This window comes from Crassostrea angulata, chromosome 8 (assembly GCF_025612915.1).
Source record: "Crassostrea angulata isolate pt1a10 chromosome 8, ASM2561291v2, whole genome shotgun sequence".
In the NCBI taxonomy this organism is placed as follows: domain Eukaryota; kingdom Metazoa; phylum Mollusca; class Bivalvia; order Ostreida; family Ostreidae; genus Magallana; species Magallana angulata.
The window spans coordinates 53,685,362-53,711,690 of NC_069118.1; the positions used below are offsets into that span (position 1 = coordinate 53,685,362).

The 26,329-nt window shown below is 35.0% G+C and overlaps 2 protein-coding genes across 3 annotated transcripts; both read right to left on the reverse strand.

The window, feature by feature from the left end:
- Positions 1–719: 719 nt before the first annotated feature.
- LOC128159484 (glucose-6-phosphate exchanger SLC37A2-like) lies at positions 720–17,092 on the reverse strand. Of its 2 annotated transcripts, none has more exons than XM_052822600.1 (14): positions 17,017–17,092; positions 16,692–16,909; positions 14,900–14,992; positions 14,555–14,635; positions 14,295–14,363; positions 11,658–11,783; positions 10,922–10,981; positions 7,105–7,177; positions 6,585–6,648; positions 5,633–5,723; positions 4,889–4,983; positions 3,513–3,673; positions 3,163–3,237; positions 720–2,882 (listed from the first exon to the last, which is right to left on the reverse strand). In XM_052822600.1, the coding sequence occupies exons 2-14, from the start codon at positions 16,788–16,790 to the stop codon at positions 2,692–2,694; spliced, it is 1,278 nt and encodes a 425-aa protein (XP_052678560.1). In that variant the 5' UTR covers positions 16,791–16,909; positions 17,017–17,092; the 3' UTR covers positions 720–2,691. The 2 variants fall into 2 exon arrangements, with proteins under 2 accessions (XP_052678560.1, XP_052678561.1); XM_052822601.1 differs by having other exon boundaries at positions 16,981–17,085.
- Positions 17,093–19,551: 2,459 nt separating this feature from the next.
- On the reverse strand, positions 19,552–24,763 carry LOC128159450 (uncharacterized). Its single transcript, XM_052822557.1, has 2 exons — positions 22,414–24,763; positions 19,552–22,055 (listed from the first exon to the last, which is right to left on the reverse strand). Exons 1-2 carry the CDS (start codon positions 24,592–24,594, stop codon positions 20,454–20,456), a joined length of 3,783 nt encoding a protein of 1,260 aa, XP_052678517.1. The 5' UTR covers positions 24,595–24,763; the 3' UTR covers positions 19,552–20,453.
- Between the last annotated feature and the right edge of the window lie 1,566 nt (positions 24,764–26,329).

Below are 26,329 nucleotides of genomic sequence, written 5' to 3' on the forward strand. Positions count from 1 at the left end.
TTACATCTTTTACAATCAATTAATTTTTTTTTTTTAAACATAATCTGAAGAATTTGTCTGTTATTTTTTCATTCAATTAAAAATTTACGTAAGGTCAATAATTGAACAGACTATAATTCACCTGTAACTAATTTCCTTTGATCTCTTTGACACGTACCTTACCTGTGCACCATTCCCACTTAGCTAAAATCAGTCATCCATAGAAAATTCAGAATTTTAGCTAAGTGGGAAGACACCTCATTTTGCAAAGTTATACGACATGTTTCTCCCTGCAGCTGAATCAAAATGGAAAATATATTAAGAAATGTCAGTAGGGTCCAGTAGATATTTTTTTGTAAAAATATTAATGACTGCAACTTTAATTAATTGTGGAAAATGTAAACCCCGGCCCATACCTCAGACAATTATTATTCTTTTTTCTATTCTACCAATGGACTAACATCATTGATTTTCTTAGTGTGAAAAAAACAATAACAATGTTTATTATTTTATATGATTACTTTTCTAGACAGTACATTTAAAATCTTTTATGAAATAAGGATTAATCTCTTTATATATGTTAAGATAGTTCACTTTTTCATTGAGTAATTTCAAATTGATGATTGTGGAAGACGGCTTTGGGGATCACTCATTATTCCCTGAGGAATAAAAAAAACCATTCACATACACTGGTGTGTATACTAAATGAAGATTTACACAAGATATATACTTGTTCAAAACTTAAAAAAAATAGATTTCAAGCAGACCAGTTTTTTCCTTTTTTATTGCAAAAATTGTTCAGTAGTTTGCACTGAATTCATAAAATATAAATATACATGTATATAATATAATATTAATAGTCATGCAAAGAATAAACTAAGAAAACACTGCAAACAAGATAAAAACTATAGTTTCTAATGTGTGTTTTATATCTAAATTTTTAAAGCAAAAAATATATAGGAGTCGGACAAACATTTACCAAAAGTACTGGTAATGTCTGACAAATCAACCAATCAGAACCCTCCTAGCTAGACGCCTCATCATGTGTTTGGATAATGGGAAAATAATCTGTGCAAGAGAGAAGATGCAGTATTGATAATGGAAGAATCACATTTTTTGTTTAGTTCATTCTTTGAATGACAGGAAGTTTGTTACTGTGTGTCTCCCTCTCTCTAGCTGATACATGTATTTATCATGATGGAGGCTTGGTGTGACTTTCACACAAGCCAGTAGTCGTAGAATCTGATACAGTTCATACATGTACAATCTAATGGATGAACCTGACTTCTATGTGTTCTATGTGTGAATTAGGTACTCGAGTAAAATAAAGAATTTACAGTAAGTTGACAGAAAAATATCACAGATAAATCAAATAAATAAATGATAAAGAGCAGCTTATAGTACTACCAGTACATGAAATTCTACAAGAAAAGACGAAGTTAAATGTATATTAATATGTAAACAGAGATGAACATATAATAGTAACAGAAAAATCCATTGATTGCCAAATCAAAATTAAGACATAAATTTCATATAGCTTCTAATGGGTAACCCCGGTCTGTTCCAGTATTTGCATAGACATTTCCTTTTTTTACAGGCACACTTATTAAACTATCATTCATTATGAACTTATGATACCGTTTAACATCCTCTCAATAAACTATTAACAAAAGTGTTTTTCTATTCAACATCTTGTTTGTATGTAAAGCTTTATTTGATAAGGAATGGTCAGCTTCTTGGTTTATATTAGATGACAGAAAATTATCATTAAAATGCAGTTTTCCAAAACTAAACATGTATATATGTATATGCCAGTAATTTATATATATGTCTGTATTAATTTCATAAATATTACATGTAATTTGGGATTTAACTGCTTGTACATGCATGTAAATGTTTTTCTTCATTTTGGTTTCAGCTCATTAACAACAGTACATTGTAGTATCATTCTAATTTTTAATACTTTTACTAGAATTTTATTTTTAAAAGCCACCATTTTGGAGCATTTCTATATTTCATCAGCAAATATGAATGTACATGTATCAGTATTTGTCTTATTGGAGATAGAAACTATATGGCCTGGCAATGTGCTTCATTCAGTATAGCTCACTTAATCTCAAATACTCTCCTTAAAAACAACTGTTACACTTTAAAGCAATATGAGCTGCAATTTTCATGAAGATTTTTTTTTTTACAAAATGTTTTTTTTCTACCAAAACAACAAAAAAATATCATGGTTTTTAAATTTTTTTTAGCCAATTTTTTGTGGAAAAGACCGTTAAGAAGCCTTAATTGGAGCAAAATTTAATTATTGTCGTCCTGTACAAAAATTGATTTGCTATATGTTCCTTAGAAGAGAAATCTTTCCTCTGACAAAAATTAATGATTTTTTCAAACCTTATTTATCATAAAAGTTTAGGTTATATGCAGACTTATCATACAAGCAGGTTTTTGCAGCAAAATAAAAATCTAAATAATACAGCTCATATTGCTTTAAATCTCTAGATCTCATTAACACATCATTTAAATTCTCTCTCTCCTGAATAATGGCAAATGAAAAATGATATCTACATTTGAACCTTTTTAAAATTAATAACCTATCAAAGCCCCAATTACAATGCTAGGTCTTCTTGACTCAACGTATAATCCGATTGTTAATAAAAAACAATGAAAGAGCAGCAGAGAGCTGATTATTCCTGGTTTTGAGATCTCCTACGCAACCTCCTCCATTTCCAGGGGTATTTTCCCCTGTCGACTGTTATAGATGGACAAAGCTCGGAGGACAGCCAGAGCTCCGACTCCCGACAAACCGATCATCATATAAAACATTCCGGACCATCCGTAGTGGGCGGATATCAAACCAATGATTGGTCCCTCCAGAAACGTCCCCACGCTGCCGAATCCTAGAAACAACAGAGTGTTAACATCAATGAATGAATCGAGGACAGAAAGATGGGGGGGGGGGGGGGGGGGGTCATCAGTTTAATGCTTTGTGTGATTAAATAGCAGGAGATACCCTTAATGGATAAATAGGAAACAGCTTTGAGCTGAAATTTTTCAAGTTTTATTTTCCATTTCAATATCAAAATGGTTAACTAACTTAAAGGTTAATTTAATATCTTAATAATTAAGTTTTAACATTAAGCAACCAATGAACAATGAGAGTATAAAGAACCAACTGACCATTGACCAGTCCAACAGCAGCTGCTGCCGCATTCCTCCCATCCATCTCCCCCAACTCATTAGGGATGGAGCCACCTACAAAAAACACACACTCACAAAAATCAACTACCTTACTACAGGAATAGAATGCATTAAAAGGGGCTAGCCTGTACACTTAAACAAACATCATCCATAAAATTAATTCAAATAATAAGAGTCAGTGAGAATGGTTTTATTATAAATAAGTGAAGCATACATATGTAAATATACACTTATATAGAGATGTACATATATTTATACAGTCATGTACTGGATAAGATTTTACAAGTATACTTAAAAATGACAATTATTTACCGGAACTTTAATTTTACCTAATATACTGTCTGGCCCACAGTTAAAAACCCCAGCCAGAAACATGAACACAGTGTTGAAGACGATCCCCCAGGAACTAGTGAGGTAAAATGCGAGGAGGGAGACAGCAGAGAGGGTGATGGAATAACCAGTCCCAGCCAGTGACCGGCCCTTAAAATATCTACAACAAAAACCAACTTAATGTAATGTAAAAACAGCTTGTGACCGGCCCTTTAAATATTTACAACAAATCCAACTTAATGTAATGTAAAAACAGCTTGTGACAGGCCCTTCAAATATCTACAACTGTTACAAAAACCAACTTAATGTAATGTAAAACAGCTTGTGACAGGCCCTTTAAATATTTACAACAAATCCAACTTAATGTAATGTAAAAACAGCTTGTGACAGGCCCTTTAAATATTTACAACAAATCCAACTTTATGTAATGTAAAAATAGCTTGTGACAGGCCCTCAAATATCTACAACAAAAACCAACTTTATGTAATGTAAAAACAGCTTGTGACAGGCCCTCAAATATCTACAACAAAAACCAACTTTATGTAATGTAAAAACAGCTTGTGACAGGCCCTCAAATATCTACAACAAAAACCAACTTTATGTAATGTAAAAACAGCTTGTGACAGAGTCACAGACCCGTGAAATATCTACAACAAAAACCAACTTAATGTAAAAACACCTTGCGACCAGTCCTTGAAATTTCAACAACAGAAACAAACTTTATTCATTGAAATTTCTGTCAACAAAAATCAACTTCATATAATGCAACGGCAGCTAGCAACTGGCCCTAGATATACAAATTGTATCTTTAAGTTAACACAAATCAACTCAACCAACTTAACAGCTATTGATTGGCTGTTGAAATATCTACAACAGAATACAATCTAACTTACCTGGTATTATACCTAATTAACCTACAATCTATAATTATATATGTATGAATAATAAAAACCTGTCCATAATGATACTCATCTATGTATGTATGATTTCATGTATTTGTTAACAGTTGATAACGATTCCTATGAATTATTACCTGTCTATAACAATGCCTATAAATTATTACCTGTCTATAACAATTCCTGTGAATTATTATGTGTCTAAATTGATTCCTGTGAATTATTACTTGTCTATATTGATTCCTGTGAATTATTACCTGTCTATAACAATTTCTGTAAATTATTACCTACCTATAATAATTCCTATGAATTATTACCAGTCTATAACAATGCCTATGAACCTGTCTGTAACAATTCCTATAATAATTATTACCTGTCCATAATGATTCCTGTCTATATTAATGCTTAAGAATTATTACCTGTCTATTACAGGTTCTATGAATTATGACCAGTCTATAACAATTCCTGTGAATTATTACCTGTCTATAACAATTCCTATGACAGCACTTCCTAAGACTCCTCCAATTTCAAACGTCGTAGAAAACATTCCGGCCTGGGCCTTGGTGTACTTTAGCTGTGGGAACAAAATGTCATACCAGTTACTTCAGGCCTAAAGTGGCTACAATTAGGTAATTTATTGATAAATAAAGAAGAGAATAATGAAGAAGATAATTAACCTGTTTAATCTGATCACTTTCCAATTAATAATGTTTATACTAATCAAGTTAGAGTGGAAGTTTACATTACTAACAGTGTCACCTATTCCATATTGCAACATTGAAATATCCGGTACATTAAAATCAAATTTTTCATGATATTGCTCCCTCTCATTCTTTTGCAAAATTTCTTTGTATCAACCCATCAACCTGTTAAACTTGATAATACGTCTCTCTCTAATACATACTATTCTCTATTTGTCTATTCAAGTTTTTTTCACTGTTCTCCTGTTCCCACTATGCTCTTCTGTATCTATTCATTTAGCTGTCTGGTCTGCGAGTCTGACAACCTACCCCTCTCTCTGTTTCTCTGTCTGTCTGTCTGTCTCTCTCTCTCTCTCTCTCTCTCTCTGAGAGATACTTACAGCATTCAGTAGATACAAAAGTAGCCATAATCTCTGTCTGTCTGTCTGTGTGTGTGTGTCTCTCTCTCTCTCTCTCTCTCTCTCTCTCTCTCTCTCTCTCTCTCTCTCTCTCTCTCTCTCTCTCTCTCTCTGAGATACTTACAGCATTCAGTAGATACATAGGCAGCCACATGTACATGCAGTATCTAACCACTTTCAAACAAAACACAGCAACAGCCACTTCCGGTAACATCCTATTTATAGCACACAAACGAAAAAGATAAGAATGACTGAAATTACATTCTGTTTTCTACAAATCCCAAACAACAATATGATTGATAAACATTGTGTCCCCTTTGATAGCTACATCATACAGGATCTGCCTTGAAGTTTATCATTTATAAGAACATTAGAAATTTTGTAATGATGAGTCCAGTCACTTTTGGAGAGTTTGATTACATGATGGAGGAAGTATTTAGTTTTTAATCTCCCTGGGAACACTGTAGATTCCTAATTAACACAAGGAAATAATATCTGTGTAAAATTGTGAGAAGCCCATCTTGGGAATTCTAAAATCTCGCTTTTATTTTTTTTCTGACAGATGTAAACCACATGAAACAATGATAAAGAATTGGTGTTCACGGTTTTATAATCTCACGATTTGATGCAGAAGGGTTCAAACACGGAATTAAGTTCTCGAATAAAGTGAAGAATTTACAGGGTTTTTTTGGGCGTCAGACCACAGGGGCATCGTATCCTCTCTACACTCTACGACATATCATAATTATATAAATGATACACAATATGTATTATTTATTATATGTCATAGAGTGTAGAGCGGATACGATGCCCCTGTGGTCAGACCATTCCTTTAACATTTCACGTATGTGTTCAAGTCTTTTTACATACATAAAGGTTCTGTCCCAAATAATTGTTGCCTAAATCAGTTGACTATTGGTAAAAACAAGATAAAAGTTGCCATGAATAATACAGAAGTTGGTTTAGAGTAATTTGTCAGTATTACAGATTTCATTGAGTATGATTTACCAATGACAATATTTCTAGCTATGCCATGTAGTTTTTTTTATAAGATAAAAAAAAAATAATAAACTCACGGAATCTTCCACATCTGAAGCCATGTTGTATTTCCTGAGGATTTTGAAGAAGCACTACTCTGCACTAAAAAATGGAAAAATAAAGAAAATCTTCAAATGGAAACATGAAATAAAATAATTATGGTGTGTAAAATCCAAAATTTTTTGTTTGCAAGGTTGATCAAGATAAAAAGAGAATTCAACAGACTAATAGATTTGATCTAAAGTACCGGTACATGTATCCATATAAAACTTTGCCTTTTCATAACGAAGTAAAATAAATTTTAATGTAGGATTTTAATGGTCAAGTTTTCATGGTAATAATTTCTGTACCTTTAAATTGTTTATTTCTAATTCAGTTCGGTTTAAAAATAAACAGTTTATTATAGGGTAATCCTCCATGTATTAAAGGGTGTCACATTTAAGCATCCCTCTAGGAATTAATATCCTCTTTGATTTTTATGAAAGTTGATTCTTAATTTGTAAATTTTATCATATGTAAGAAAATATGATGCATGTATTAAAATCAAGATGTACTAACTTTTCCCGGGGATTTCTACATTTTGTTCTTCTGGAGTGGTGAAAAACATAAGGACAACTGCACCAAGTATTGCCTGTAACAATATGTTACAAATCTTTAATTAAATACTTACATATACCATACACATGTACATGACTGCCTGAGCATATCAGTATCCAACTCACTCAACATGAGGGTCAGGTAAGGTCTACTTTGACTATTGTATACAGGGAAATATTCGCCCCCCCCCCCCCCCCTCCCATTTTATTTTCACCTATTTCGCCTTCATTGTCAATGGGCAAGTTTAACAAGAGGCCCATGGGCCACATCGCTCACCTGAGGAACAATAGGTATGATAAAATCAGCTCAATGGAGTCATAATACAAACTATCTGGACAATGTACAATAATTCATGTAAATCCTGTATAAATAAAATCCATTTTCCCCTGGATATTCTTATGTTTTTATCATTAGTCCCTTTTCTAACAGGATGATTTTATAGTCATATCATATGTTGAGTATTGCAGTTCTAAAAAAGATCCCTAAGAATAGTTTATATATGGGATAAAAACGTACATCAAACTCTAAACCTTCTCGTGAGGCCAAAGAATTGTCCTGGGGCCAAAGTCTTAACAATTATAAAGAATCATTTGGCTGATTAGTTTCTGAGAAGATTTTTAAAGATTTACCCTATATATTCCTTTGTTAAACTTTGACCCCCCCCCCCATTGTGGCCCCACCCTACCCCTGGGGATCATTATTTTCACAACTTTGAATCTACACTACCTGAGGATGCTTCCACACAAGTTTTAGCTTTCCTGGCTAATTAGTTTCTGAGAAGAAGATTTTTAAAGATTTACTGTATATAATCATATGTTAAACTTCGATCCCCCATTGTGGCCCCAACCTACCCCCAGGGGTCATGATTTTTACAACTTTGAATCTTCACTACCTGAGGATGCTTCCACACAAGTTCCAGCTTTGCCGGCGAATTAGTTACTGAGAAGAAGATTTTTAAAGATTTACTGTATATATTCCTATGTTAAACTTCGATCCCCCATTGTGGCCCAACCCTACCCCCGGGGGTCATGATTTTCACAAATTTGAATTTACACTACCTGAGGATGCATCCACACAAGTGTCAGCTTTCCTGGCTGATTAGTTTCTGAGAAGAAGATTTTTAAAGATTAACTGTGTATATTCCTATGTAAAACGTCGATCTCCCATTGTGGCCCCACCCTACCCCCGAGGGTCATGATTTTCACAAATTTGAATCTTCACTACATAAGAATGCATCCACACAAGTGTCAGCTTTTCTGGCCAATTAGTTTCTGAGAAGAAGATTTTTAAAGATTTACTTTTTATATTCATATGTTAAACTTCGACCCTCCATTGTGGCCCCACCCTACCCCCAGTGGTCATGATTTTCACATCTTTGAATCTACACTACCTGAGGATGCTTCCACACAAGTTTCAGCTTTCCTGGCCGATTAGTTTCTGAGAAGAGGATTTCTAAAGATTTACTCTATATATTCATTTGTTAAACTTCGACCCCCCCCCCCCCCATTGTGGCCCCATCCTCAGGTGAGCTAAAAAGGTTAAGTTTACAATTCAATAAGTTGGTTTCTGGAAGAACAGATTTTGAAAATTTTCGTAATAAATATTGACAATTTTTTTTTACTTTTTAAAGCGCTAAGCATAGCTCAGCGCTTTATTGTCGTTAGACTTCAACTTCCGGTGCATCGAATAACCGCCCCCTATAAGCAAAAGTATACATCATTTAAACTGGTTAGGGAACCAGTTTCAGGGGTTTATGCACATAACTGCACGGGCTATTGTGAATCTAATTTACGGGCTATTGTGAAATTAATGTACGGGGCTTACATACATCATTGCAGGGAATGTCATGCAGTGATGAGGAAATATAGTGCGTATACAGAAGCTGAAATGCTAATATACATATATTTGTTATATACATACAGAAGCTGGGTTAGCGCTTTTCAATACTATCAGTACTTTGATTTAATCTTTAGCTTTTAAGATCTGTGTACAAACATAGAATTGTGAGCAAATCTCTGTATCTTGCTTATAATTCGAAGCTTAACACTCAAATATGGTTAGTAAATAGAAATTGTAAACAATTAAACACAAGAAACATGCACTACATGTATAACAAATAAAGAACACAATTTATTTTTTCGCAATGAATCATATATATACATGTAGATACCTACATATTTCCGTAAGCGATATCAAACTCTTTTTAAACTGAATAAACTAGAGAAAATGTCGAGCATCTCAACAAAAACCTATTGCATTAATCTACCATTACGCAAAAGATAATGCCGAATTACCGATAGAATGAATTGTATTTCAGTACTCCTACATCAGATTTTGCTTAATTTGCGCAGGTAAACAGTTAACGTAGCTGTTTGATTTACCGAAGTCTCTGTTTGATTTGATACGTAAAAATCACGAAATACAGACGACAGTTTCCAGGTTACAAAGCATAAATAATGAAAACGAAACGAAAATCAGAACAAGCTAACATCAACGTCATGTGTGAAAACTGTCAACGCATTGAAATATTTAGCCTCAATTTACTTCACAAAATAGGCACCAATATATTTTTCATGTTTCAAAAAATTCCCTTCATACGCGAACTGTTGCACAACAAGCAAATTCATCATAGTCAGATCGACCCTTTTTCGTATAATGTCATGGCTGCTTTAAACAAAGAACCTCGTTTTAGAAGTATGGAATACGAGTCTTGGTAAAATGGGTACGCAAACCCGGGCCGTGGCAAAATAAAAGCCGGGGCAGATCGGCAATCGTCAATTCCAAATACGCATTATTTTGCAGCAATATTTACAGCAAATAAAAATATACTGGTCCATCAAATATCCTGAAATTTTAATGAGATTGGCAGATTAATAACTGCCAATCTTTTGTTTTGCCCAGGCCAAGTCTCGTCTACCCATTTTACCGGATGCCGAATCCGAAGCTATTAAACTGATTGAAACACGCCTTTCCTTTATTATTATTTTCGTAATAACTCAGATTTGAAACAGAATTAGACCTTAATTTTTGCAATTTATATTTTCCTTCCCATAAGGATAATTTATGCTAAACTACGTTGAATTGGAATCAGTAGTTCTTGAGAAGAAGATTTTTTAAAATGCACCCCCCTTTTTCTACAGTTTCAAGGTTTTCTCCGCTTTGAATACAGATCGGACTTTTATTTCTGCAATTTATATTCGCCCTCCCATAAGGATGCTTTGTGCCAAATTTGGTTGAAATTGGATAAGCGGTTTTAGAGAAGAAGTTCAAAATGTAAAAAGTTTACAGACGGACAGACAGACGGACGGACAGACGGACGGACCGACGGACGGACGGACGACGGACAAAAAGTGATCAGAATAGCTCACTTGAGCTTTCAGCTCAGGTGAGCTAAAAACTGGGCAAATTCCAATAGGTCAAAGCATCTCTCTTTAAACACAACTTTGTCTGGGTGAATTTAATACCGAACGAAACTGTTGCAAGTGAATAAGGGTGAAAATATCAAGGGGCAAAAATAATCCTGTACACAGTCTGCTGAGGCAATATTGTACATTCAAAAATTAAATATGAGGAATTAATTTTACAAAAAATCAAAAGAAGTATCCCTTGTGAATTTAAAAAATATCTTGCTTTAATTTTCAGATAGATGTTTACTATATGAAATTATTTATTTACAAAAATTCAGATCTAGCAATTTTTAGTTTGTAAAGTATAACTGAAAAGGTAATATTGCTATATGATTGACAGAAGGTAACTAATGATAGACAGAAGAACATACCACAATAATGGATGGAAGGAAAAAAGCACTCCTCCAGGAGTAGGAAGTTTGTAAGTAGACCTGAAATTATACCAGTCTTCTTCATCACCAACATTTAGATCTGATCACTGTCATAATATCTGTTCCTTAGTCTTATGTTAATTATTACATATCATGCATGAATTTAGTAATTAAGCAGACAATCTCTAAAAAGGAGGTATTTATCTTAAAGAAAGTGGAGATTTATACATAAATTTAAACTTTGACTGGCATCAATATGGAAGAAATGCATTTAATACTGTGGTTTCATCAATATTCGCTGAATACCAATTTTCGTGGATTTCGTTGTTTAGTTGATCCACGAAATTAAATGTTCATTGAAGTGCAATTTTTAATAACATTTTGTATTGATAGGGTCATTGGCCACAAATTTACATATCCTTGAAACTGTGATTTTAACTTTTTCCACGAAAATTGATGCTCTTGAATATTAATGAAACCGCAGTACATGTAAATACATTGTGGGTGTAAAATTAGGTAAACTGACATGAATTTTAATAACCCAGAAGTGATCAGTGAAGTTTTAAAGATTCTCGCTCTCTCTCTCTCCTCTCTCTCTCTCTCTCTCCTTACCTCCAAGAATCAAAATCAATAGTTATTTTAAAGGTCTTCTGACGCAAATACTAGTATAGTAGATATTTTTTGCAAGAGAATAATTTATATTCAGATACATCAGATTCATCATAAGTGTACTTACTGCCAGTGAGGTTCCCATGATGCCCCCAGCAAAGGCGCACGTCCCAAACATTCCAAACATGCTATTCCTAACACTGTCTGGATACCAGGATCCGAGGCATTTAATACAGTTAGGCCAACACTGAGCCTTCATCAAGAAAAACACAAGGCATTTAATCAACACTGTGCCTTAATAAAGAAAAACACAAGGCATTTAATCAACACTGTGCCTTAATAAAGAAAAACACAAGGCATTTAATCAACACTGTGTCTTAATAAAGAAAGACACAAGACATATACGCAGCAATGTTAAGGCGTCCCGATGCTAAAATACGGCTGGAAAAGGATATTATTTGAATCATCGCAAAAATACTTTGACCGGGAGTATTTCTTAAAATCTATGTTACATTTATTGACACCGATGTTAAACATTTTATTTGATGCATTTTGTGACGTCATATATTCTTTGTAATCACGTGACGAGCGGATCCTTGTATTGCAAATGATCTTGTTAAATCGCATCGGCGCAGGTGATTAATGACATTAAATCAAACATATTTTTAAGAAAAATTCTTTGTTAAGTCATATACTTTGAAGTTCTTGCTCGGGAAAGAAATAGATATTTTGTTTATCGAAGATATTGTTGAAACATTCCAGAAAATCATCAAAATAATGCACATTTTTACTAATCAAAAGCGATTTACAAAAAATTAGGGTTAATCCGTAGGTTTCCGTAGCACGATTCACATTGGTACTTATATTCTCTACCAATTTAACGTAAAATATTCTAAAATTATGTTGATCTTTCACCTGCGCCAATCTGGTTTTACATGCATTAAAATTTCTTCATTCAGTTGTTTACACGTAGCAGGGAGAGTCTCCAAACCACTAGTTTATAAATTGTCTTTTACTTATAACGAAGCTTTACAACTGCCGATTATTTGATACTGGTTTTTAATATGAATGAATTCTGTACGTCCAGCATTAACGGCAGCATCTATGTGAAGGAAACATGCGGTTTTATAGTGGTTTGATGTAATTCACTTTTAACATTGAGATACATTCCCTGGGAATTATCCATAGGAATGCAGATCGTGACGTCAAAGTTAATTATGACGTCATATCGTATGAAGTACAGACAAGTGACTTTCTACACATCGCTGTAAAATCCATCGGGAAGCCTTAACATGCCCGCGTAATACAGTTAGGCCAACACTGTGCCTTAATATAGAAAAACACAAGGCATTTAATACAGTTAGGCCAACACTGTGCCTTAATATAGAAAAACACAAGGCATTTAATCAACACTGTGCCTTCATAAAGAAAAACACAAGGCATTTAATACCGTTATTAGGAATGCAGATCGTGACGTCAAAGTTAATTATGACGTCATATCGTATGAAGTACAGACAAGTGACTTTCTACACATCGCTGTAAAATCCATCGGGAAGCCTTAACATGCCCGCGTAATACAGTTAGGCCAACACTGTGCCTTAATATAGAAAAACACAAGGCATTTAATACAGTTAGGCCAACACTGTGCCTTAATATAGAAAAACACAAGGCATTTAATCAACACTGTGCCTTCATAAAGAAAAACACAAGGCATTTAATACCGTTAGGCCAACACTGTGCCTTAATATAGAAAAACACAAGGCATTTAATACAGTTAGGCCAACACTGCCTTAATATAGAAAAACACAAGGCATTTAATCAACACTGCACCTTCATAAAGAAAAACACAAGGCATTTAATCAACACTGTGCCTTCATAAAGAAAAACACAAGGCATTTAATCAACACTGTGCCTTAATAAAGAAAACACAAGGGATTTAATCAACACTGTGCCTTCATAAAGAAAACACAAGGCATTTAATCAACACTGTGCCTTCATAAAAAAAGACACAAGACATTTAATACAGTTAGGCCAACACTGTGCCTTAATCAAGAAAAACATAAGGCATTTAATAAACACTGTGCCTTCATAAAGAAAAACACAAGGCATTTAATCAACACTGTGCCTTAATAAAGAAAAACACAAGGCATTTAATCAACACTGTGCCTTCATAAAGAAAACACAAGGCATTTAATCAACACTGTGCCTTAATAAAGAAAAACACAAGGCATTTAATTAACACTGTGCCTTAATAAAGAAAAACACAAGGCATTTAATACAAAAGGCCAACATTGTGCCTTTATACAGAAGGCACAAGGCATTTAATACAGTTATGCCTACACTATGCCTTAACTAAGAAAGACACAATACATTTAATATTGTTAAGCCAACACTGTGCCTTAATATAGAAAGACACAAGGCATTTCATAAAGCTTCGCCAACACTGTGCTTTTATAAAGACGCATGCAGAATAATGCCAAAGTAATGTCTGTACACGTACCAAAAGCACATGTTCAATAGATACTGCAAACATATCAAATCTGGCTGTAATTTCTAGTACCGGGTGAGTTAGCATTTTTAGCAGAAAGCAGCTTCCACTAAATCAAGAACGTCACTAAATGCCATGCATATATGCATGTGAATACTGATAGATACATTGAGTACCATGCTTAGTTGTTGAAAAATCAATTTTACACCAAATGCCCTATGTGCCCTACATTCACATAAAAAACTCCCGTTTGTTAGTGATATAAAAAATACACACCTGTGCTGATCCATTGATAAAGAGAAGGAAGAAAAACATCCAGAAGTTGCTCCAGCTCCCAAAGGTGGCCTTCAATGTTAAACATAGAAAACTGTTTCTTAAAAGGAACTGTGACCAATAAGAAGCAGTACCCTTGACAGTACATGTATGTTTCATGGGTTAATTTGGCATTTAGAAATATCAGAGGGATTTAGTTTAATATAATGTAATACATTATTAATCTATGTATCTTTATTACCATATTTCAAAATCTATCTCACCATAGAAATGGCTGACAATAGGAGACATGTTCCAAAGGTCCTTCGTGGTCCAAATCTGTCTCCCAGGGGCCCTAGTAACATCTGTCACCATGGAAACATAACACACAAAGGTCAGGTTATACATATTTTAGAGTGGAAGGAATGCAAAAATATTCACAGACACAGAATAATTGCATGAAAAGGTGTCAAGAAGGCAATATAACTCTTTTGAATGGATTCAGCTAGAATAACAATTATGAAATTTTCTCATTTGTGACTTACAATGTAACGAAAAAACTTGATTGAATCATATTAAAAAATGTTTGTAAAGAAATCATTGATACATTGAGTATCAACAGAACCAACCTGCATCAGAGCATAAGGCAGCAGTAGGGCAGTGTCCAACCATCCCAGCTGTGTCTTTGGGATTGACAGGGACTCTTCCAAATCAGTCTTAACCTGTAACACATCCATAAAAACAAACTAAGGTGGATTTATTGACTGCTAGCCCAGAGTATTATTTAAAAAATTACTTCCCCTCCCCATGGTGGATCCAACTTAAAGTTATACATATGGCAATATCTAGTGTGTGGGGTTTGTTGTACTCTTGGAGTTTGTTATTTTAATCTTCGATCATTTTTTTGCTTCAAATAAGGAAACCTACTAAGATTGTTGATCTTCTTCAAAGATGGATGAATTTAAGATACAACCATTTTAGTGTATCTTTAGGTGCCTGGCCCTTGGGAAAAAACTTGGGGAGCTCATGCATCTTTGAATACAGTCTCATTTTTACTACATGGTGGAAAGATGAGACTTCGGCTTAAATCAAAAGTGACTAGTCAAAAGTGTTATGACAGCGGTATGAAATTCAATCTAGTTTGACATATTTTTACCACTACCTTTATCAGCAGTGAATTATCAATATATAACCAAAGTAATAGACCTTTTTATACATGTCAATGTCTTTTCCGTCACCCATCATAAATATATTCCTGCCTGCAGTGAGTAGGTCAGGGGTGTGCAATTACCATCGCCCGACGCCCGGGGCTATCAATTTTAGAGGTCGGGCTAGCAAAAACATTAACTGTGGTAGCCCGTCGGGCTAGTAAATCATAACCAGAGTTGGCAAAATATGCCGGTAAATTTGCAGTGTCCTAGAAGGAAAAGTATATCGTCATTGTTATCACAGAGGCATAATATCTGCTCCTTTTAAGTCATGATAGCCTAAAAATTTCTTAAGCATTTTTTCTATTGCTACATTCTTCTGAGAAAAAACACTCGGCTGTAAGTTTCACACTTTGAAGTTTTACTGACAGTGTTGACCTGACCAGTGGCTAGACGAGATAGTCACGCCTCACTGCACATAGCTTCCGCAGTTACCTGTGCGGCTGTTTCAAGTGACATCACTGTAAAATGATTCCTTTTTCTGTAATATGTATTCATTGGCTTTTTTGAATATAATTTTTTTACAGAGAGAGAGAGAGAGAGAGAGAGAGAGAGAGATGCATTACAGAGATATTATAAATTTCTGCACTAACTATTCTCATGAACACATTTTAAAGTGACCTGCTTGGTGAATTAAAAAAAATTCATATTTTGCATATTATTATTTGTGCATTTTCCATTATTTTTAATTAAAATTTACCATTACGTAATTAATTGCATAGTTGTATTTTGTAAATGGAAATTAAACAGGATAAAATGCATGCACACATAGATAGTTGCAGTGATTTTATAGAGTCTGTTCACATTCACAATGTTATGTTTGGGTTTTATTATATAAACGGTACCCAAACCAATTTTGTAACTAAAATGTGAGAGATCAATGAAGTTGAATATTTTTTAACTAGTATACCACAGAAAACATGCAAGTAATAAATATTTCGTATATTAATAATTATATACTAACTAGTGTCATACAGGGTTTTTTTTTAATAAAATGAAATGTCGACATGTCCGAAATAGTCTGGCTAGTAACTTTGAATCTTGGGCTAGTAACTTTGGTACTCCCACTAGCCCCTGGACTAGTGGCCAAATTTTGTAATTGCACACCCCTGTAGGTGCAAAGCATTTTGAATGAATATGTCCCTCCTGCACACAATCTTGATAATTAAAATGAATCTCAGTTTATATGCTTTAATTAAAATGATAAACTTACTACACCAAGAGGTTTTCTAAGCAAGTATGTAGAAGCGTATGCAAGCCATCCGAGGAGAAAAATAATGGTTTGGCTTCTCTGGAGTGGTGACGAAAACATTTTTTGTATTTCCCTGTAGAAGGATTTGTGAGTCGTTTCTAAGGTATGTCCAGTGGAAAAAAATCTTTGGAAATTCAGTGCCGTTGGTGTTATCCACCCTCAACTAAATCATAGCTCATCTACAATCAAAAAATCTTGTTTGAGAAAATTCGAGATTTTAAGTCTTAAGATGGGAAAGAAAAAACGTCACCTGATGCTTATCTGACATAGGTTTTACTAAACATACATGTTTGTATCGGTGACGGACGATCACGGTGGTGTCGTGTGTGGAACCAAAACAAACTGGAGTAGTTTCCCTTTGAAGAGCTCTTGAATGAACAAAAATTAAACAACTCGCTCTTAGTATGATTCGAATCTTATATACGTCAAGCTTTTAGTGTGTAATAGTGACCATATAACTCGCTTTCATTCTACAGTCCCAAATTCAAATTGGAGCGGATCAAAGATCTAATTCTGATTAGATTGAGTTTAAGCTTAATCGCCAGAAATAGTAATATTTTTGTTTCGACGAGAGAAAGCTTAAAATTATGCGTAAAAAACTTATAGATACAATTTAAATCATACGGTCTTCTTAGAAGAAATATTATTGAAAACCCTGAATGTAAATGAAAACCCTGAATTGTGACTGAATGTAGGTTGCAAGAAGATTTTTTGGGATGTAAGAAATTAACTGTTTATATACCTTTTAAATTCAACTCAAATTAATGTTTTTGATTGTTATTTATTTTGTTGGGAGATGACTCAATGGCTAATTTAAACCAGAGTATTTTTTTTTTGTATATCTGTTAGATGAATTTGTTTAGAGATTGTGGGGGATTCTCTTAATTACAGTGTTTTACTCCTAGAACGAAATTCAAATACATGCAGAACTGTTTATAAATACATGTAAGTTTGTTCAATAATTTATTCATTTTAATAATACGCATCCTATGTACTTTCAATCCTTAATTAAAACAATTCGCAAACAGTTTTAAAGTTCTAGTAGGAACCTAATAAAACGAAAGAACTATTGTGCTCGAACCATTTGTACATGTTTATACAATAAAATATGTTCAAACCAAACCAGTTATTTGCCATCTCCCGTTTCACCCCCCCCCCCCCCCACCCCCAGCATAAAATTGAACCCTGCGCGCCTCCATTTTCGCATTGTGATTTTTTTCCTTGCTGAACATGATGCAATTATCCATTTTTCGTTGTTGTTCTAGTATGCTCTCCTCTCGATTTGACTGCATGGTCAATTTGGATTGATTATTCTGCCTACATGTTTGGGAAATCTGATCAATATTGCCGTGTTCTATTATCATATTATTAATGTGCTCATGCATCAATTTATTTTCGCAAAAGCCTAGCAGGTATATGAAGCATTTTGTATTGAAAGAATAGGCGGAAGATGCCCGAATCTGAATCAATTACTGGGGCATGCGAGTGCTTGAATTGCCATTTTGAATTGTTTATTAATAACTGTTCAAGTATTGTATCGTTTTTAAAAATTAAGGGTTTGGGAAACATGCACTTGTCGGGTCACAATGTTCAACCTTGATTGATATGATAAATATCTATGAAATAAAGTTATCAGGAATTATTTATTAGCAATAATGTCACATATAGGCCCGACAATTCATATTTAAAAAGGTCCTCAATTTTTTTTTTGTTAAAAAAATCTTAAAAATCAACCCCAGTAAAAATCTGTACCAAATAGAAATTATGCATGTGTTCAAATTTGGAGGAAAAAAACATAAATGCTGTTCTTGAAGAAAAAGAAAAAATTTCAATCATTCCACTACAGTGACTGTGTGCGACATCGAGGTCTAAATGAGTCATTAGTCGGACGGGCTTCAACAAGACACAACAAGCACAGCCTCTTGCTTCCAGCAAATAATTATATCATATATAAATTATATTATTGTTTTATGATATTTCAGGGCTTAAATATACATTGCAAATTTTAAAGTCACTGTGTCCGGATACGAATAAAACGAACCATTCAGAAATCTTTGTTGTCAATTTACTATAAACAAAGACTGTAACATATGTAACAACTGCAAACATTGCTCCGGGATTGATTGAATCAAAGTACTGAAAGTACTGCATTCCATTAGTAGCAATTAAAAGACACATCGAAGGATAATTATAACAAACACATTTACCCAATAAGATTAGAGGAAATATCTGCATGCACGGAATCGTAAAATTGGGTAAAAACCGGATACTGTAACTTTTTTTGGAGTTAGTATATAAAAAGTCAATGTAACTTTTTTTCTTTTAATGGACTGTTTGCTATGGGTTTTTTTAAATTTTGTATACAGTACAACTTACAGCATGTTTAATAAATGAAGAAAAGAAAATAGTACATATGTACTTGCAATTATAGGGTAAAAAAAGCATACTGCATATATTTGACAAATTAAGGATGCTTTAAAAAATTAAAAAACCACGACCCCCCCCCCCCCCTACCATCCTGGAAGCATCGGATAACGTATTCTAAATCACACTATCATGGTTATAACGGAATTGCTAACAAATAATGAATAACACTACAATATTTCAAAAAGTGGTTTTATTAAAAATATACACCTGTATGAAAAATGGATTTCACAATAAATAATTAAATACATTATATACACGTATACCATACAGCAGATAATTAAAAATCTTAATTAGCTCACTGAAGCAAACGTGTGTTAATTATTATAGAAATTACTCGAGTTAAAATGTATCACAGCAGAACAACATATTTAATTAGATATTTTTTTTCGGTACACGAATTATGCAAATAAGGCTAAGTAATTGATACACATACAATTACATGGACAATTTACAAATCATACGCAACATGTACATATCTTTAGAAAATAAATGTGTATATTTGTTCTGTACAAAAAGGCGAACAGAGAATATGCGACATGTATGTGATACGTAGTATTTATCCCTATATTTTCGCAGTCAAGTGTACATCCGGGTTATTAGACGCGTTTTCCGGCTAGCTACCTCACTGAGTCATCCGGAACACATCGGTCTTTTTACAGATTTTTTTTTTGAAAGGCCAAAGATGTCCCGGATGCACACTGAGTCAGACTGTTGTATATTAAGGAGTCTGAGAGGTCAATAAATTAACTATACGTTCTACGTAATTTTTTAAGATATGAGTTGTTTTGCTATAAATAGAAACAATCCATACATTTTACCTTTCAGGTTTGGGTATTTTTTTTTATGTATTTATATAGTGCTTTTTTTTCTTATTGATATCTAGACGTCTAATAAAGGCCACGTCTATCGCGCCCTTTCAAGCATATTTTGTGAAAATTTTTGAGGTTTTTGTTAAATATAAGATACGTGATGAAAGGAATGAAATGTATAACGCACCCATTCTCTTTTAAAATTCTTAATCAGTCGAATTGCTACATGACTTCCAGCTTTTAGGCTATAGGGGCACATGTATATTTATCTTAATATGAACTATAGAATAACATCCAATGAAAACAAACTAATCATTTAAGACAAAGTGAATAGTTGTTTATGTTATTTGGACTCATTTACGGTATGCTACTAATTTGCAAGCACACAGAGATCTAATACACGACACCGGCCTCAAGAGCAAACATAGATCTGGACAGCAGTATTTCTAGAACATTTAGCGACATCAATTTTGAGCAATAGAGATGACTAGAATTTTGTAGATTTTTGGGAGGATGGTAACGAACTAAATTGGGAGGATGTGCTGGAGAGGTTGGGCGCGTCGGCCTTCTTACCACAGCACAAATTCCACACGCGTGTATTGCAGACATAACTCAGAAAGAGAAAAAGGCCTTGGAGACCATTAAGAATGGCAACGACATAAGAAAGAACGGACAGGGATAGGAACGCATCCACGATCTGAAAAATCCACGTGAGACCAGTCAGGGCGAATAGTTTGACGTACACCCATACTTCCACCGTCTGCCTATGGTTCTTCTGCGCATGCGGAGTATTTCTTATCTGGTGGGCCGTGGCGGAAAAGAAAGCCAGATTGCTGATGCAAATCAGAAACAATGGCGCTATAACCGTGACGATGAAGGCTATTTTATCGTTCACCAGGCCCTGTTTATTTTCATAGCCCGTTAGAGTTCCTTCTGACAAGATGACATTGACGATGAGATGGACCACGACAATGCACCCTGGGAAACCGAACGCGTACGTTGCGTATCGGATTGCAGCATGGCACGTGTCTTTCTCGCTTTTGATGACGTGAGTTTTGCGCGTGAACACCCGGAACATGTGGAAGGAACAAACCTGTAACCAAAAGAACACGGCCAACCAAAAGAAGTGGAGCACTATTGACATCACCATGACGACAAGCTGATGGCCGCCGGCAACCACAGGCCGAAGTATTGTCACCAACTGGGCACAGAACAGCGAAAACATCAGAGACATGTTGTTCAGGCCGGGCAAAGTCCTGAGCGACTGGAAAGCACAATAAATTATAAAAGTGATCAGAAGACAGACTAGAGATATTAGAATACAAATTAGAGTCAGCAAGGAGAGGATAAACGTCGAATCGGAGTCGGGCGAGGTTTTTTCGGACTCCAGCAACGATGAGCTGTTGAATTCTATGATGCACACCCTCGCAGTATTGTTCTCCGCGAATAAAACTTGGTCTGTTGGTAGTGAAACGTTCCAACTTCTTACGTGGAGGGTGTTTGAGGATTTGTTCACGGTGTACTCTTCTTCTGACAGTGAGGTTTGTTGACACACGAGCAGCTCGTTAACCAGTACCTCTCTGAACGTATTTATATTTGTTGGTTCACCAATTTCAAAACATCTGTTTGGAAATTTTGAGAAGATTTCGGAATAACTACTCTGAGAGAAGGAAAAGCCGTGCATTTTGTTGTTAATTGACACATTGTGGATAGAATTGGAAAACTCCACAATGGCTTTTTCAACGTTGACGCGTTCGATCATTTCTTTGATGTGGTACAATATGTGAACATCAAGCTGCAGGCTGGAAAAGTTTGTCGACGTGCAATTCTCGTTCACATAGATGGTATACTTCTGTCTGTTTATGGAGTTATTGCCTAGCTTCGTGACGTTTCTCAACATCACGGAGACTGAATCCAATACTGATTTGACGATCCCGTCCAAACTTACAGAAGCCGATAGACTGTCCGTTAATAATTTGGTTCTGAAATAAATGTTGTATCGCAAATCTTTTGTCTGTGGGAGCAAAGACACGCATTTGCCATTGTTAAGTACTTTTCCTGGGTAACAAACTTTGGTTCTGCAAATATTCTGCAAAAAGACAAAAAAATAATTACAGGATGATATAAATCAAGATTTTATGAATGTGTACGAGTAATTTGTATTCAGCAAACGAATTACTAGTACATCACTTTTTTGATGTCCGAAATTTTATTTTTCAGGAGTTGAAGATTTGGTATTAATCCATATAAAAGACGCAAGGATAAGAATAAAGATAAAGAATACATCAGTTAAGGGTTTTTTGTAAAGATAACTACATGTAGTAATTGGTGAAGAATGACTCGTCAAAAAAGCAATTGCGACTATTCTCCGTATACTAGTATATGAATTGACAAATTGTGTATACTAGTAAATCAATTCGAAAGACTTGTTGGACTATTTTTTTTACCTTGGTTCGGTCCAGATACTCGTTTGATTGACATGTTTTGACTGAGATGTTTGGTTCGTCCTCCTGAGCGTAGGAACTCAATGAAAAGAGGGTTCTGTATGTGGGCACAATTTTCCTATGAAAGCCTGGTTTAAAATGCAATATCGCACCCCCCTTTACCCAAATCCCAACTTTTGGCACTTTTACTAATTCTTCATTCAAGCTAGAGTAACCATTGCATTTCTCACAGAATGCATTCTTGTAAGGAGAAGACATTGGAACTGCTGGCAGCATTTCACAGCTCGTCGCTAAGCGCTGGTCAAAATGTTTCGTCGTGTTGTCACACGAACTGCTGACGTTCGGTTCGATTTTGACAGGGTTACACATTTGACAAAATATATTTTTGTATACACTATCGCTGTTTCTCGTGGGCCCAATTTCTGGCAAGTGATTCGCATTTAGTTGTTCGCACGCATGTTTGATACCTTTGTCTAATGATGACCATAGACCCGTGGTGTTGCACGCGCTGATTGTTGCGTCTTGGTTGTCACATTTCTGAGCCATGTTTACCAAAGGTAGCAACTGAATGTTGCAATCGGCCGCTTTTAATTCATTCACGAAAACTTGAATATCCGAAATGAAGTCCGGATTTATAAACTGCGAACAAGTTACATTGAATCCCCATGGTTCGGATTCTGTTGGAAGAGCATTCACGTTTTTATTACAGATGTAACATGATGGATTTAAATACGTTACACCGCTTTTTGTATCAGTTATAGGCAACGAATCCAGAATATTGCTGCTGTTTGGATGCTTGCAGCTCATGGATTTGTTTCCCTTTACACATCGGTCTATTACCCTGTACTTGCCATAAGGGACATCGGCGGGAGGAAACTGAATAGAAGTGCAGATATGTGTCGGATTCTGCAAAGCATAGTCTATACAACAATCTTTATAACACTCGATACTGCATTGACAAGACTTCCCCACAGCCTCTAATTCGTCAGGAAGGTTATATTGCATGCAAAACCTAGTTCCCGAAAAAGCAAAGCTTTTTATGGCAATATTAAGTGTGTCCTGGTCTAAGGTTCTGACGATTCCAGTCGGTAGCTCAGGAGATTTACTCTCCACGTCAGTTTGGAAAAGTTCCTTGCTTATTTTTATCAAATATTGTATTCTAGCAGCATAAGGTGACGCCATAAACTGAATTTTGGTTGAAAACTGCCTCTTCGTGGGAAGGCTGCAAAGTTTACAGAAAATGTTTTTATACGGCAATGCGGCTTTTATTCTTGGAAATTCTTTGCAAAGTTGTGCAAAGGGAGAGGAATTGTTAGGGCATGTGTTTTTCAGTGGCTGAGATAGGCTAACTGGGGCATTGCACAGGTAACAGAAGACGTTCTTAAACACAGAATTATATGTCAAACTAAAAGCACTCTTGCATGCAGCATCAATAGAAAAATCGTATGCATCCCAAGTTCCAGTAACGTTGCAGGACGAAATGATATCCTTGGAAGAAACAGGATTGCAGGCGCCATAATTTTTGTCCTCTTCGAAAGATATTGAACACATTTTCTTGTTAGCATGTTCTATTATTTCTTCGTACGATGAGAAATAATTGAAATCTGTGCGAGACTTGCACTCAAACGACAAATACAGTGACTGTGCAGATGACACGTTGTGACACTCGGCACAAAAAATGTTCCAATAGAGGAATTTTAGCCTTCTATTGGCCAGTGGGGGGAACCGGATTCTCTCCGACGGCTTCCGGTTTTTGGTGCATTTTTCGTTGAGTTTTGTATTGGCGCCTTGAGGACAATAATCTATCACTTGGTAGTGTCGTTTGACCGCTGACGTACTTGTAAACGTTGTAGATCTACAGTTTGGCACTCCATAACTGAAATACAAATCTGGGCAGCAGGGAACCTTGGGATTGTTGAAACAATTCCGGTCACAGGAACATTGGGGACAGACAGTTTCGGGTTCCGGTCCGTTCTCTGTGACGTTGAGAGATTTTAGGAGGGACTTGTTACACACGTGCGACACTCCACATATGCCTATGTACTGTGACATCATATGACTGTAACTGAATTTCGAAGGTGTGTTATTCTGCAGGTGTGAATGTAGGTTATCCTTGTTTAACGTCATGGCTTGATGGATGACACAAACGACAAGCGTAAAAACCTTCCCTTCTATTAGGGTCATTGCTTTGTTCAAGTTTTTGTTTTTAGAATTTGGCTACTTACAGCGAAATATAGTCTACTAAAGTAAGTTACGCCGTCAAAAATCAAAGAATCTGCGGGCACTCCTGATACACTTTCTTTATACGTCAATAGTTAAACCTTTTGAAATAAATTCTGGAAAAAAAGTAATGTAAAATTTTAAACATTCAAAGATTAATGAAATGAAGTTTTGTGATTTTCCTTTTTTATGTAAGTGTTTTAATAATTATAAGATTTTTTAATGCAGTGATATTCATAATAATATATTGGTGGACCTTTGACTAAATCATAAAGTTATATAAATGGCTATCTGCCCATGCCTTACCTTGCAACGCATTTGTCCCAGTGGAGATGGAAAACGGACTTCGTCATTTTTCAAAAAAAGGTATCTTGTCTCTACGCCTCCCAGTATTTCCTGAGGGCAAGAGCACTTTGTCATTTGGAGAATGTCAATAGTTTTTTTACGTCAAAAATAATTATCCGCCACAAATGACGAATTGCCGATCGACGAAACTCGGCATGTTGATCGGACAGACTGCTCGTTTACATTTCATCTCATTAATATACACCAGCATACAAATTATCAAATTAGATCGTTTAGTTTGTCATCGTTTTTACGTTTGGTACACTATTTCTGGTAGTTAATAAAGTTCGCATGCCCTTTTGCAATTATTAGCCTCCTTCCCCCCCCCCTCCCTCTCTCTCTCTCTCTCTTTCTCTCTCGCTCGCTCTCTCTTTCTCTCTCTCTCTCTCTGGCGCACCTTATTTGTACACTCAATAAATCACGGTCACTTCCGGGGGCTCTGATGCATTAACAACATGTCGCATATTAGGCATAGGTAAACAAAGATCTGTCAAATTCAGATGAAGAACGGAGTCTGTTGATTTTGTTAAGGCATTAATTGAGTTATAAAGTTTTTTTTAATAATTCATCAGCAAAATATTCTTGGGTTAAAGGGTTTCTTTAAACTTCGGGTTTTTTTAAAGTTCTAATCTCAATTACTAAGGCTGATTATCAATAATTTGTAATAAAAAACTATTGAGATAAAACGTTGCTTTATATATATGTTGCACTTTTGATAAATACCGACCTAATGTTCAGCAGTTATATAAACGTGGCACAATTAGAAAATGAATTTAAAAACTGAAAACAAACTAAAGATCGTGTGTGATAACTTTACGCCAATATTTCCCTCTGCGAACCAGTTCCTGTCGTATTATTGTAATAGCAGATTAAGGATAAGCTCGATTGTTAAAATAATGCATTATGAAACAGTTTTTTTAATAAGTAAATCGCGAAATTAAGTTGTCGTAAAAGAAAAGTGTGCTTGCTTTGGGTGTTTTATTCGCTAAAATAATGCATCATGAAACGATTTATTTTCAGTAAATCGCGAAACTAAGTTGTCGGGAAATAAAAGTTGGCTTACAATGTTTGGGTTTTTTATTCACACAATTAAAACTTTCGTTTTACATTTAATATTAGTTAAAGACAAGTAGTGTCTTTTAAGATTGTTCGAATTTGAATAAAACGACTGTCTTTGACTAAGAATATATCATGAATTTCCAAGGGGTTTAATTTTTATGGTTTGATATAAACAGCGCATGGAGTTTCGATTTCGTGGCTTTCTTATCAATTACTACACGTTTCAATCAGGGTTAAGAGGGCTTTACGATTTTTGCCAGTTTTTACGTCACCTGAGTAAACTCAGGTGACCTAT